Here is a 14,180-nt window from a genome sequence, read left to right as displayed (position 1 = left end):
TCTGGTTTTATTATCAAGGTAATGCTGGCCTCATAGAAAGGTTTTGGAAGTAGTCCCTCTTCTTCAATTTTTGGAAAGAGTTTGAGAAGAATTAATATTAATTTTGCTTAAATCTTTGATGGAATTCACCAGTCAAGCCATCTGATGGTCTTAGGATTCTTAGAAGACTATTGATCACTGATTCAATCTCCTTACTCTGCTCGTATTTCCTATTCCTGATTCATTCTCAGTAGCTTGCATGTTTTTCAGAATCTCTTTCTCCTGTGTTGTTCAGTTTGTTTCATAGTATAGTATAGTAATGTCTTATGATCCTTTGTATTTCCCTGCTATTGGTTGTAGCATCTCCTCTTTCATTTCTGATTTTATTTGACTTTTATTTTTCTTGAATCTACATAAGGGATTGTCAACTTTAAAAAAAAAAAAAAAAGCTTAGTTTCATTGATCTTCTCTATTGTCTTTTTTGTCCTTATTTCATTAACCTGGTCTTTGTTAGAACCTTGCTTCTACTAACTTCAGTCTTCATTCCTTTTTTCCAGTTTGATGAAGGCATAAAATAGAGTTCTTTGTTTGAGAGCTTTCTTGTTTTTGATGTAGGCATTATTGTTATGACCTTACCTCCTAGAACGGCTTTTGCTTCACCCCATGAGTATTGATATGTTGGTATGTATTTTCATTTGTCTTAAGTTACTTTTTATTTTATTTCTTCTTTGATCCATTGGATATGCAGGACCATGTTGTTTAATCTCTACATATTTGTGAATTATCAAGTTTCCTTATGATTGACCTAAACTATTACAATCAGGGGCGCCAGGGTGGTACAGTCAGTTGGGCATCAGACTCAGTTTTGGCTTGGGTTGTGATCTCAGGGTCATGGGATTGAACCCTGCTTGGGGTTCTGCACTCAGTGCACAGTCTACTTGGGACTCTCTCCCTCTCCTCCTTCCTCTGCTCCACCCCACCACATGAGTGCTCTCTCTCTCAAATAAATAAATCTTAAAAAAGTTTTAAACTGTTACAATCAGAAAAGCTACTTGTTATGATTTCAGTCTCATTAAATGTATTAACACTTTTTTGTTGCCTAATATATACCTCCTGGAGAATGTTTCATGTGCACTGCTTTTAGATGGAATGTTTTGTGAATACCTATTAAGTTCATCTAACTTAATATTTCACTTAATCCAGTATTTCCTTATTGGTTTTCAGTCTGGATAATCTGCCATTGATGAGAGTAAAGTATTGAAGTTCCCTACTATTTATTTGTCCCTTTTGGTTTGTTAATGTTTGCCTATCTATTTAATTACTCCTAATTAATTTGGGGTGCATAAATATTTACAAGTATTTAATCCTCTTATTTGATCACTTTATTACTGTATAATGATCTTGTCTCTTAATATAATCTTTGTATTAAAGTCTCTTTCCCTGATATAAATATAGCTATATCTGCTTTCTTCTGCTTTCTTGGCACAGAATGTCTTTTTCTATCCCTTCACTTTCAGTCTGTGTGTCCTTATAGCTGAAGAGAGTCTCTTATAGGCAGCATATACTTATGTCTTTTTTTTAAATTCATTCAGCCACTCTGTCTTTTAATTGGAGAAGTTAACCCATTTATTTATTTTTTACTTGAGAGAGACAGAGACAGCACAAGCAGGGGAGGGGCAGAGGGAGAAGGTGAGGAAGAAGCAGACTCTCCTTTGAGCATGGAGCCAACATGGGGCTTGATCCCAGGACCCTGAGATCATGACTGGAGCAGAATCAGACACTCAACCAACTAAGCCACCCAGGTGCCCCTACTTTTTTCTTATAATATCTTTTTATTTTTAAGTAATTTCTATACCCACCATGGGGCTTGAACAACCCTGAGATCAAGAGTCCCATGTTCCACTGACTGAGCCAGCCAGTCACCCCTAGTCCATTAACTTTTAAAGTAATTATTGATAGGTATGGACTTAATGCCATTTTGTTAATGATTTTCTGCCAGTTTTATAATACCTTTGTTTTTAAATTCTTTTCTTGCTCTTCTTTTATAATTTGATGATTTTCCACAGTGATGTGCTTAGATTCCTTTCAGTTTATCTGTTGTGTATCTACTATAGATTTTGGGGATTTTTATTTAGGTATAATTAACATACAGTGATGTATTAGTTTCAGGTGTGCAACATACTGATTTGACAGTTCTATAAATTACTCCGGGCTCACCACGATAAGCACTGTCACCATACAACATTATTACAATATTGTCTCTATTCCTTATGCAGTATTTTTATCTTTGGGACTTATTTTAAAACAGGAAATCTGTACCTTTTACAGTCCATGAGTATGGAATATCTATTTATTTGTGTTGCCTTAAATTAATTTCATCAGTGTTTTATAGTTTTCAGAGTATAGGTCTTTTACATCTTTGGCTAAGTTTATTCCTAGGTATTTTATTTTACTTGATGCAATTGTAAATGGAATTGTTTTCTTAAATTCTTCTTCTGTTACTCCATTATGGTGTGTAGAAACAACAGATTTCTGTGTATTGAGTATCCTACAACTTCACTGAATTCATTTGTCAATTATAATGGTTATTTTGTTTTGTTTGGTGCAGTCTTTGGAGTTTTCTATGTATAGTACTATGTTATCCACAAATAGGGACAGTTTTCCTTCTTCCTTAACAATTTGGATGCCTTTTATTTATTTTTCTGGTCTGATTGTTGTGGCCAGGACTTCCAGTACTATGTTGAATAAAAGTGAGACTGGACATCCTTGTCTTTTTCTTGATTTTTAGGGGGAAAAAAAGTCTGGTTTTCATCATCAAGTATTATGTTAGCTATGGGTTTGTCATATACAGCCTTTATTATGTTGAGGTACGTTCCCTCAACGCACTGTGTTGAAAGTTTTTATTATGAATGGATGTCTTACTTTGTCAAGTGCTTTTTCTCCATCTATTGAGAGGATCATAAGATTTTTATCCTTTCTCTTGTTAACGTGATGTATCATATTGATTTGATTTGTAGATACTGACTCACCCTTGAATGCATGGAATAAATTCCACTTGATTGTGGTAATATTTACATTTGTTATATCTTCTCAGTGAATTGATACATTTATCATTATATTGTGCCATTTGTCTCTCATTATTACAGTTTTTCTTTAAAGTCTATTTTCTCTGATACAAGTAGAGCTTCCCTGCTTTTTGTTTTTGTTTACCATTTGCTTGAAATACCTTTTCTCATTCCTTTATTCTCAGTCTATATCTCTTTAAGGCTAGAGTGAGTCTCTTACTTGTAGGAAACATCATTGGATCTTGTTAATTTTTTTCCCATAGAGCCATTCTTTGTTTTAGAGAATGTAATCCATTTACATTTAAAGTAATTATTGATACTTATTGATAATTATTATTTGGTATTTGATAAATAATTTTGTCAGTTATTTTCTGGGTGTTTTGAAGATCCATTGTCCATTGTTTCATATCCTCTCTTGTTTTGTGTTTTGATGTCTTTTGGTATCAGTATGCTTTGAACTGTTTGTAATGTTGTTTTGTGTACTCTAGATTTTTCTTTTGAAGTTACCATGAAGCTTACAAAAAATATCTGAAAATTATATTTTAAACTAAAAATCAACTCAAATAGCATCTTAAACTTTACACTTTTCACACCCCCATTTTAAGTTACTGATGTTATAGTTTGCATATTTTTAAATATTTTGTATCTAGTAACAGCATAGTGCAGTTATTTTTAGTATGTTTTAAAACTTTTAAACTAGAAGTATAAGTGCATTATGTACCAACATTCCATATTACAAAATCTAACTTTCACTATATGTTTACCAGTGCCAGTGAGTTTTATGCTACCTTCCTTTATTTTTATGATGTTAATTGGCTTCTTTTTATTTCCACTCAAAGAATTTCCATTAGCATTTCTTATAAGGTAGATGTAGATGAACTCCCTGAGCTTTTGTGGACTCAGGAAAGTCTTCATTTCTCCTCTATTTCTGAAGAACAGCTTTCCAGGATATAGAATTCTTGGTTGAGTTTTTTCTTTCAATATTTTGAATATATCATCCAATGTCTCCTGCCTGGAACATTTCTGTTGAGAGATGGAGAGTCTTTGGGGGGTTCCCGGGCATGTAACTTTCCTCTTTTCTCTTGCTAGCTTCAAAATTATTTATCTCTGACTTTTCACAATTTAATTCATTTGTCTCTGTGCAGCCCTATTTGGGCTCAACCTACTTTGGGTCCTTTGGCTCTTACGTATCTGGATTTCTTTTTCTCTCCCCAGGTTTTGGGAAGTTTTCAGCCATTTTTTGCTTAAATATACTTTGTCACTCTTTCTCTTCTCATTCTAGAATTCCCATGATGGTGGGTAACATTTCTTTTGATGGCGTCCCATTAACAGTAGGCTTTGTGTGTGTGTGTGTGTATATATACATATAAAATTATATATAATTTTTTTTTCTGACTGTAGAATTTCATATGTTCCTTCTTTCAGTCACAGATTATTTCTTCATGGTCAAATCTACTTTTGAAGCTCTTTTTTGAATTCTTCAATTCAGTCGTCATACTGTTCAGCTCTAGGAATTGTTTGGATTTTTGTTGTTGATAGTTTCTTTCTAAGTGGAACTTACCATTTTGTGCATGCATTTTTCAAATTTCATTACGTTGTGTGTTCTTGTTGTTCACCAAACATTCTTAAAAGGATTATTCTGGAAAACAAGAGTGGGGGCAAAAAGAAAAAGGATAATTCAGAATTTTTGTCTGACAATTGATAGATCTCCATTTTTTAGGGTCAGTTATTGGAGCTTCAGGTTTTCTTTGATGCTTCCTGTTATCTTATTTTTAATGATCCAGGATTCCTTATTTTGGTATTTGCACATTCAAGTAAGTGGTTCCTTTTCCATACTTCACAGGTTTGAGTAGGCCTAGACCAGTTCTTCACCAGTAAGCTCAATATGGCTTTCTGGAAATATCTGCTAGGAACATCCTTGGGGTGGTGGGGCTTGCTATCAGGGTCTAATTTGGGTTGAGGCACCTGCCCAAGCTCTGAGGCTAAGGTGGGGTGTGGCTGTCTGAGAATAGTTGGATTAAACTGCTGGTTTGATTCCTTGCCCAAGTCGAGTGGTAGGATGGGCTCCACAAGTTGCCTGGTTCTCTGGTCAGGCATACTAGATGGTTGGGACTGGGTACTATACTCAGCAGCTGGTGGGACTATGAAGAGCTTCCATGCCCAGGCAGGACAGCAGGCCGGAGCCCAGGACATGCATAACTCATTGACTGGGGACCTGAATCAGGCAAAAGTGTACACTGAATTTCCTGGCCAAACAAGGCCACTGGTTTTTTTCTATAAATGGGTAAAGTCATGGACTATTGGATGGGCTACCCAGCTTCCTATGGCTAACTTCTCTGGGAAGGCAGGCTGAGGCTTTATTTAGCAATGAGTGAGGCTGTGAATTAGTTTCCCTGTCCTGGCACAGAGGGAGAACCAGCTCCAAGGCTGGTAAAGCCTTGTCTTCTCTCAAGCCAACCCATTTCTCAAATTTCCTAGCTAAACAGGGTTACCAGCCTTGCTCTGCAGACTATCAGCTCTGCCTTCCAGGTTCTCTGCTCAAGAATTGATGGGCTACATAGCTTTCCAGGTGTTTGAGTCTGGCTTTCTGGTTTGGTGGTGTTGGGAGTTTTACTTAATGGTGAGTAGGGTATGCATTAGCTCCTGACTGGTAAAGCAAGGGAATCCTCCACACCTGGCACTGGCTTCATTTTGTGGATGATCAGCTCTGCCTGCCATTCTCTCTGTACAAGCATTGCCAGGCTATGCAGCTTCCAGGGGTTCCTGCCGGCCTTTCGGATCAGATGGGGCTAGGAGTTACACTTAGCAGAGGGCTGGGCTCTGGTTCAGCTCCCCTGCCTGGGTGGGGGCAGACCAGGATCCAGGGCTGGGGAGGCTATTGATTAGAGGACCCAAAGCAGGCAGACCTGCACCGTGCTGAATTCCCGGGTCAGACTGTGCCACACACTTGGTTCTGCAGATGAGCAAACTGCTGATCGGGACCACTGCTTGGGTGCTGCAGGTAGGAAATCGGTTGGCCACGATGGTCAAGTCCTGCAGATTCGCCCGCAATTCCTCAGAATCAAGACTACAGTGGGGGCTCCCAAGAAGCAACCCATAATGCTGGGGTAGCTAGATGTCCACCCTGGGATTTCTTTTCCCTGAGGGGGAACCAGAGGCTCAGAGGGGGGATCTGTCAGTGGTGCTGTGCCAGCCTTGGGGGGAGGGGCAATACAGGCAAGCGGCTAGCTGGGCCTCTTCCCCTTCTCACGCCGTCTTTCTAGGTCTCTGTGGCGCAGGGCTGCTTCAGCCTCACCCCCTCGTTCTACGATTCTCTCAGTGGTATCTTGTCCATGAATAGTTGCTAGTTGCTCTTCCTGCGAGGGAGAGTGAAGTCAGGAGCGACCTATGCTGCCATCTGGGTGACCTCACTCTCTAAAGTATCAGGACGTGAAGAATGAGTCAGGAATGGTATCACAGCGGTGGTTCTCAAAAGCGTGGCACCTGGAGCAGGAGGACTCAATATTAAAATATATTTTACAAGGTATATGGTCAGTATCTTGCTTGAAGACTAGTTAGACAGTAACAACATTTCTGGCTCTAATCCTAAAAATGATACTCAAATGTAAACCTAGTTTCTGGTTTCTTAAATTTGGGAGCAGAATATTCAGTGACCACAAATATATTCTTATACCAGAAGCAAAGCCCAAAGCAGCACTTAAAACTAAAATGAAAAATACGGAGTCAAAAGTGTTCCTTAAACATAATGTTGTAAAACTGAAAGTATACCAGGGCAAAGTCTCAAGCTGTTGTTTGAATTAAGTTGAATTCAACAAATACTTACAGGATTAGCTATGTACCCCTAAGTTCGTGAAGCAAGTATGCAGGATGTTTCATAAGCGAATGGTCTGGGAAGTGACAGCCTCCACTTCAGTCCTTTGCCTGTAACTCACTCGCTGGGATGATACTGAGTAAGTAGCTGATCCTGTTTCAGTTACTGCACCTATAAAAAGTTTCTACTCCAGTACCTAACCAGCACTATGCATTTCTCACTTGTTAATTCCTTTTTCTTACTGCTTTAAATTCTTACTAGGTATTCATGACAAGGATAATTTCAAAAATTTCCTTTATGTATGAGTTTTTAGACCCTGATATTGGTCTTGCTAATTTTGTTTCTCTTGCCTAAACTTAAAAAACAAAGTATAAACTTAACAGGGCCTCTCCTGGGTCCCGAATTGGTATTTTTCTAGTGTACTGAAAACAATATTATTTTCCTTTGGTGAACAAACAAACAAAACACCCAAATGAATATTTCATGGTCTTTTGTAAAGTACCACCTTGCCTACCAAATCAAAACAAAAATCTCTGCCCTGAGATCACAGGCTCAGAATAGCAAATATAATAAACTTTTTTTTTTTTTTTTTTAAAGAAGGTACTTGTGGAAGTTAAGGGTAAATTAAAGTCCCCAGTCAAGACATATCCTCAGGAACACAGGCCGTAACTTCTTGCCCATCACCCCCATCTCCAGAGTATTCCCTACCCTAAACATCCTCAGTTCTCTGAACATGAAGTTAGCGATTCTGGTATATTTGAATTGTTACCACTGCACTTGAAAGATGTGTTTTAAGTTGCTATTCTGTAAGAATTGTTGGCAGCCAGTAGCCCACTGAGACAATGAAAGTAATGTAGCTCCTTCTAATAGAATATTAATATGACTTAGCATTTAAAAAATCACTTTACAACTTTGGGAAATAAAATGAGGTATTATTTATTTATGACGTATTTACATACTTACAAAACTGTTCTTATCCAGTACATCATCCTGCAGAGTTTCTTAAGAATGAACATCATATTCTGGGAGTAAAAACCCAAGTTTCTTAATAATTTATGCATAACCCAACATCTTGTGGATCACAAAATACCATCAATTTGGCTTCAGAAAACACAAATACCTGTTGAGAATTTTTTGTAGTCAAGGAACAAAGTAAATTCAACAACATAAAGTAATTAAGTTGACCCTGAGTGTATTGCTAATTTGCATAATTTCTGAATACATGCATATCATACTCTCCTTAAACTTACCAGTATACTACCATTTGGTTTGAATTCAGTCATCTTGATTTTCTACCTCATTAATCCTTAAGATAGAAAGGAACAAAGAATGGGGAAGTAATTAAGAGACAGGAGGAGAAAACTAGAACTGCCTGAAGCTTTCCAACTGCAGCACAGCCCTGGTCCAGGCTTATTAGCCGAAGGGTCTTGAATGGAGTCATCGGAGTTCCTTCTGTCACCTAAGGTTGACATTACATTTCTCTTGCTGCATTTTTCCTGGTGGCCTTCACACTGCTTAATTAAAACAAAAAAGTGTACCAGCAGAGAAAATTCACGAAGTGATTCCTGGAGCATTTCAGAGGAACAAAATATCGCAGACCCGACCATGAGAACAGTGCTGAAGAACTGTGTTAGAGATCGGTTTTCCTGAGAAGCTTGAGGGACCAAAGGAGCAAAGAGCCCCAAGTCTGACTCTCCCTCAGAAATGCTAGTGTCAGGAGGGAATGAGCAGGAAGGGCAAAGAACCAGGGGTGACTGGGTGACGGGTGAGGGGAAATGTGGCCTCGGACCAAGGGCTCGCATATATCTCAGGCCAACACTCACCACGGGCCTGCCCGGCTTGGCTGCGTACAAAGCGATGAGTGACTTTTCTTGCCCCTCATACGACAAAGAAATCTAAAGAAAAAATAAGCGTGAGGTGCGGAAAACAGTGTGTGGAGTCAGTCATGCTTGGATGACTTTCAACGGTAACTGGGGGCCAAAAGAAGCGTCAGAGGTCAAAAGTGGATCCTAGGTTTATCTTTTTCATGTGCCCTTCCCTAATCCTCCTCGCCCACTCACACTGTTCCAAAGAGCAGAAGGTTCAGCAGATGAACAGGGCTGGGAAAATTACCTGGCTTCACCCAAGCTACAGAATAACTGAAGAATTTGAGGACTGTGGGAAAATTGTCCTCTAAGGGGATGTCCGTGTTTGTGATTCTGTGAAAACAGCCTTCAAAAACAAACTATTGAGACTTGGTAAAATAAAAAGAAAAACAGACATTTTTTTAGGATCTCTAAGACTCCCTATAACGGGAGGGAAAGTGACATATCTGCACTTGCTTATTCCAAGTACGGGCATCCTTCATCCCTAATTGTGAGTTGTCACCAGGCCAATGCCATGATAAAATCCTGTTAGAAAAGTGTAGCTTTTTAAAACTAAAGGATAAAAGCAAGTGGTACAGAAAGGCTTCTCTTTTTTATTAATCAGATGGAGAAAACAAAGTGTTGCACAAATAGCAAGAAAAGAGGGGAGAAAAGCATTCTAGCCCTATTATGCCGCAGCAACTGGTTACATGTCTTTTCTCTCCTTACTTTTAATGACAAACAAGTCTTAATTTCACCAAGCAATCATATGGTGCTTGGAAATGAACATATAGTTGTGAAAATAATGCTTCTCGTCCTTGGGTAAAAAAGCAAAAATCAAGTAAGTACCCAAAGGAATACAAAGCCAACGTTACCTGTAGTGACAGTGCAGGATAAGAGCTTCAATACCCTTTATAAGATTGTGCTAATTAATTTACAGCTAAAAGAACTGTATAGACGAGTAAATAAAAATTAAATTACATTTGTGTAAGACACTATCTTCAAAAAGTTATAGGAACTTGCATACATAGAGTCCAAAGTATAAGACAAACTATTTAAATTTTGATTTATATAAATCCAAAAATGCTAAAATATATTATTTGGGATTAGTGGGGGGAGAAGCTTTCACTAAATACAAACATGATGGACTAGATAAACCAGTTGAATATTAAACAGTTTCACTGAAAATTTCCATAAAGAGTAAAGGCAGAATGGCACCAAGTTAGAAAAGCAGTGTTTAAGGCAAACTAAATATTAAGTAACCTTAACTAAAAGAAGAGGCATACAATTCCATAAATAACAAAGTAATTCCTCTGAAAAATTTCTCTACGACACTCGAGAATGTATGAGTGGAGGCAGAAATAATGGCCGTTGTCAGAGTTCACTTGGAAATACTGAATAGTATTATATAAAAATAACCAAAATGCTTCTGATTTAAAATACCTTCAAATCATGGGCCACTTAGTTGTCATATAGCAATGGAAAATAAAACCTACTACTGCAATGCTTCAGAGTCTAAATCTGTGAAATGCCAAAACTTATTTTAAGAAAAACTTTTTCTTTTTTTAGATGATGTGTGTACGTACATGATAACGAAAAAAACCCCATTATTTTGGCCCATGTAAAAAGTATGCATAGAAATGTGCGCCATCTCTCTGCAAGTACGTGTCTGAGGGTCAGCCACTGAGCACACAGCTCAGCGTCAGACCTGAGATGACCTGCGCACACAAAAAGCATCAAAGACTGAGAAGAGAGAAATCATGAAATAAACAATGACATGTTCTTAAACGAATCATATCTTCTTAAACAACAAAATCAAGTCTATATCATTAAGTTAAATGTCGTAGCACGTGAATTTGCCCCTTACAAATTTGGTGTATCAAACTGTCCTATAAAAATATTTATATATTTTGTTTTCTAAGAACTGTGGTGGTACGTGAAATGACACAACCACGGCAAAGATCTGCTTCTTTGTAGCTACTGGAATGACACCGTGCCTTTCTAGGAAAGATCAAGTGCAGCCTACAGGCAAATTCTCAAGACTGCTGCATCCACTGGAGCTCTCCACCTGGGGATGGGACAAAGTCTTTACCGCCAAGTTCCAAGCGAAGTCGTCTCCGGGCCCTGGGTGAGTCTTCCGTCACATGGTCCTGGGGGGCAGGCGCTGTTTGTACATGCCAGCAATGGCTTTGGCCGCACTGTAGATCATCTGCCGGCGAGACATGCCGGTGAATGTCAGGTGCCAGTCGGTCCGCGTCACATTCACTAAGCTCTTTTCCAGGACTTCACCCACTGTCACCAGAAGGCCTGACCACCTCAGACTGTAGTCCTGGGGAGTGAGGCTTTGAGCCTAGGGAAAAATGAAACAGGGTATATGATTTATAGTGCATTGAAAAAAATGACTGGAACTAGCTGTAAGTGACATCCCAGTCTCTTTATTACTTTTAGTATAGATGGTGACAAATCCCGAGAAACAGAGCTATGCGGGCAGCTCTATGATGTGACAAGAATACAGAATAATCAGAACACTACTGCACACACCTCCTCTGTTCAGTGTCCACAGTAAACTCATTTTGTTGTTCAGTGTCCTCTCAGTCTTCATCTAGTAACGCCATCTGACAGTGCTCAGTGTCCAAGGGTTTAGGCTCCAGTTCAAGGCCGTGCTGCTTCAGGTTAAGAGGAAGAGGAGTGCTGAGAGCACGCCTCCACCCCTAACCCTTCCCATCCTTTTCCACGGTCCCTCCCTCATCAGTGTGTTCTTCTGAGCCCATCATCTGAAATGTTCACACATCTTTTTTTTTTTAATTTTATGATGTTATGTTAGTCACCATACATCACATCATTAGTTTTTGATGTAGTGATCCGCGATCCATTGTTTTCGTGTAACACCCAGTGCTCCATGCAGTATGTGCCCTCCTTAATACCCATCACTGGGCTAACCCATCCCCCCAAACCCCTCCCCTCTAGAACCCTCAGTTTGTTTCTCAGAGTCCATAGTCTCTCATGGTTCATCTCTCCAATTTCCCTCCCTTCAGTTTTCCCTTCCTTCTCCTAATGTCCTCCATGCTATTCCTTATGTTCCACAAATAAGTGAAACCATATGATAATTGACTTTCTCTGCTTGCCTTATTTCACTTAGCATAATCTCCTCCAGTCCCATCCATGTTGATGTAAAAATTGGGTATTCATCCTTTCTGATGGCTGAGTAATATTCCATTGTATATATGGACCACATCTTCTTTATCCATTCATCTGTTGAAGGGCATGTCGGCTCTCCACAGTTTTGCTATTGCAGACATTGCTGCTATGAACACTGGGGTGCATATGGCCCTTCTTTTCACTACATCTGTGTCTTTGGGGTAAATACCCAGTAGTGCAATTGCTGGGTCATAGGGTAGCTCCATTTTTAATTTTTTGAGGCACCTCCACACTGTTTTCCAAAGTGACTGTACCAACTTGAATTCCCACCAACAGTGTGTAAGGGAGTTCCCTTTTCTCCACAACCTCTCCAACATTTGTTGCTTCTTTCCCTGTCCATTTTTGCCATTCTAACTGGTGTTAAGGTGGTATCTCAATGTAGTTTTGATTTGAATTTCCCTGATGGCTAATGATGATGAACATTTTTTCATGTGTCTGTTAGCCATTTGCATGTCTTCTTCACAGAAGTGTCTTTTCATATCTTCTGCCCACTTTTTGACTTACTTGTTTTTTTTGGGTGTTGAGTTTGAGAAGTTCTTTATAGATCTTGGATACCAGCCCTTTATCTGTAGTGTCATTTGCAAATATCTTCTCCCAGTCTGTGGGTTACTTCTTTGTTTTGTTGACTGTTTCCTTTGCTGTGTAGAAGCTTTTTATGTTGATGAAGTCCCAAAAGTTCATTTTTGCTTTTGTTTCACTAGCTTTTGGAGATGTATCTTGAAAGAAGTTGCTGTGGGTGATGTCAAAGAGGTTACTGCCTATGTTATCCTCTAGGATTTTGATGGATTCCTGTCTCACATTGAGGTCTTTCATCCACTTTGAGTTTATCTTTGTGGATGGTGTTAGAGAATGGTCAAGTTTCATTCTTCTGCATGTGGCTGTCCAATTTTCCCAGCACCATTTATTGAAGAGACTTTTTCCCACTGCATGTTTTTTCCTGCTTTGTCGAAGATTATTTGACCATAGAGTTGAGGGTCCATATCTGGGTTCTCTATTCTGTTCCATTGGTTTATATGTCTGTTTTGTGCCAGTACCATGCTGTCTTGGTGATCACCGCTTTGCAATATAGCTTGAAATCGGGCAATGTGATGCCCCCAGCTTTGTTTTTCAACATTTCCTTGGTGATTCGGGGTCTTTTCTGATTCCATACAAATTTTAGGATTGTTTGTTCCAGCACTTTGAAGAATGTCATTGGACTTTTGATCGGGATGGCGTGGAAGGTATAGATTGCTCTGGGTAGCATAGACATTTTAACAATGTTTATTCTTCCGATCCATGAGCATGGAATATTTTTCCATCTTTTTGTGTCTTCTTCAATTTCTTTCATGAGTGTCCTGTAGTTCCTAGGGTATAGATCCTTTACCTCTTTGGTTAGGTTTATTCCGAGGTATCTTATGGTTTTTGGTGCTATTGTAAATGGAATCGTTTCTCTAATTTCTTTTTCTACAGTTGTGTCGTTAGTATATAAGAAAGCAACTGATTTCTGTGCATTGATTTTGTATCCTGCCACATTACTGAATTGCTGTAGAGTTCTAGAATTTGGGGGTGGAGGCTTTTGGGTTTTCCACATAAAGTATCATGTCATCTGTGAAAAGAGAGAGTTTGACTTCTTCTTTGCCAATTTGAATACCTTTTATTTCTTTTTGTTGTCTGATTGCTGTTGCTAGGACTTCTAGTACTATGTTGAACAATAGTGGCGAGTGTGGGCGTCCTTGACGTGTTCCTGATCTTAAGGGAAAGGCTCTCAGCTTTTCCCCATTGAGGATGATATTCGCTGTGGGTTGTTCACAGATGATTTTATGAACTTGAAGAATGTTCCCTCTATCCCTATACTCTGAAGAGTTTCAATCAGGAAAGGATGCTGTATTTTTTTTTTTATTTTTATTCTTATGTTAATCCCCATACATTACATCATTAGTTTTAGATGAAGTGTTCCATGATTCATTGTTTGTGCATAACACCCAGTGCTCCATGCAGAATGTGCCCTCCTCAATACCCACCACCAGGCTAACCCATCCTCCCACCCCCCTCCCCTCTAGAACCCTGTTTGTTTTTCAGAGTCCATTGTCTCTCATGGTTCGTCTACCCCTCCGATTTCCCCCGCTTCATTCTTCCCCTCCCGCTACCTTCTTCTTCTTTTTTTTTTTTTTCTTAACATATATTGCATTATTTGTTTCAGAGGTACAGATCTGAGATTCAACAGTCTTGCACAATTCACAGCGCTTACCAGAGCACATACCCTCCCCAGTGTCTATCACCCAGTCACCCCATCCCTCCCACCCC

General features: G+C 39.1%; 1 protein-coding gene across 1 annotated transcript in view; it reads right to left on the bottom strand.

Moving 5' to 3' along the window:
• Nucleotides 1–7,725: 7,725 nt before the first annotated feature.
• The window catches only part of PRRC1 (proline rich coiled-coil 1), a 47,558-nt gene continuing 41,103 nt past the window's right edge, over nucleotides 7,726–14,180 (bottom strand). Inside the window, exon 9 of the mRNA XM_021701765.2 lies at nucleotides 7,726–11,049. Within this exon, the coding sequence (XP_021557440.1) occupies nucleotides 10,840–11,049 (210 nt within the window). The 3' untranslated portion in view covers nucleotides 7,726–10,839. The remainder of the gene's footprint in view (nucleotides 11,050–14,180) is intronic.

Source organism: Neomonachus schauinslandi, chromosome 7 (genome assembly GCF_002201575.2).
Source record: "Neomonachus schauinslandi chromosome 7, ASM220157v2, whole genome shotgun sequence".
Lineage (NCBI taxonomy): Eukaryota > Metazoa > Chordata > Mammalia > Carnivora > Phocidae > Neomonachus > Neomonachus schauinslandi.
This window is presented reverse-complemented; position numbering and strand designations above follow the sequence as displayed.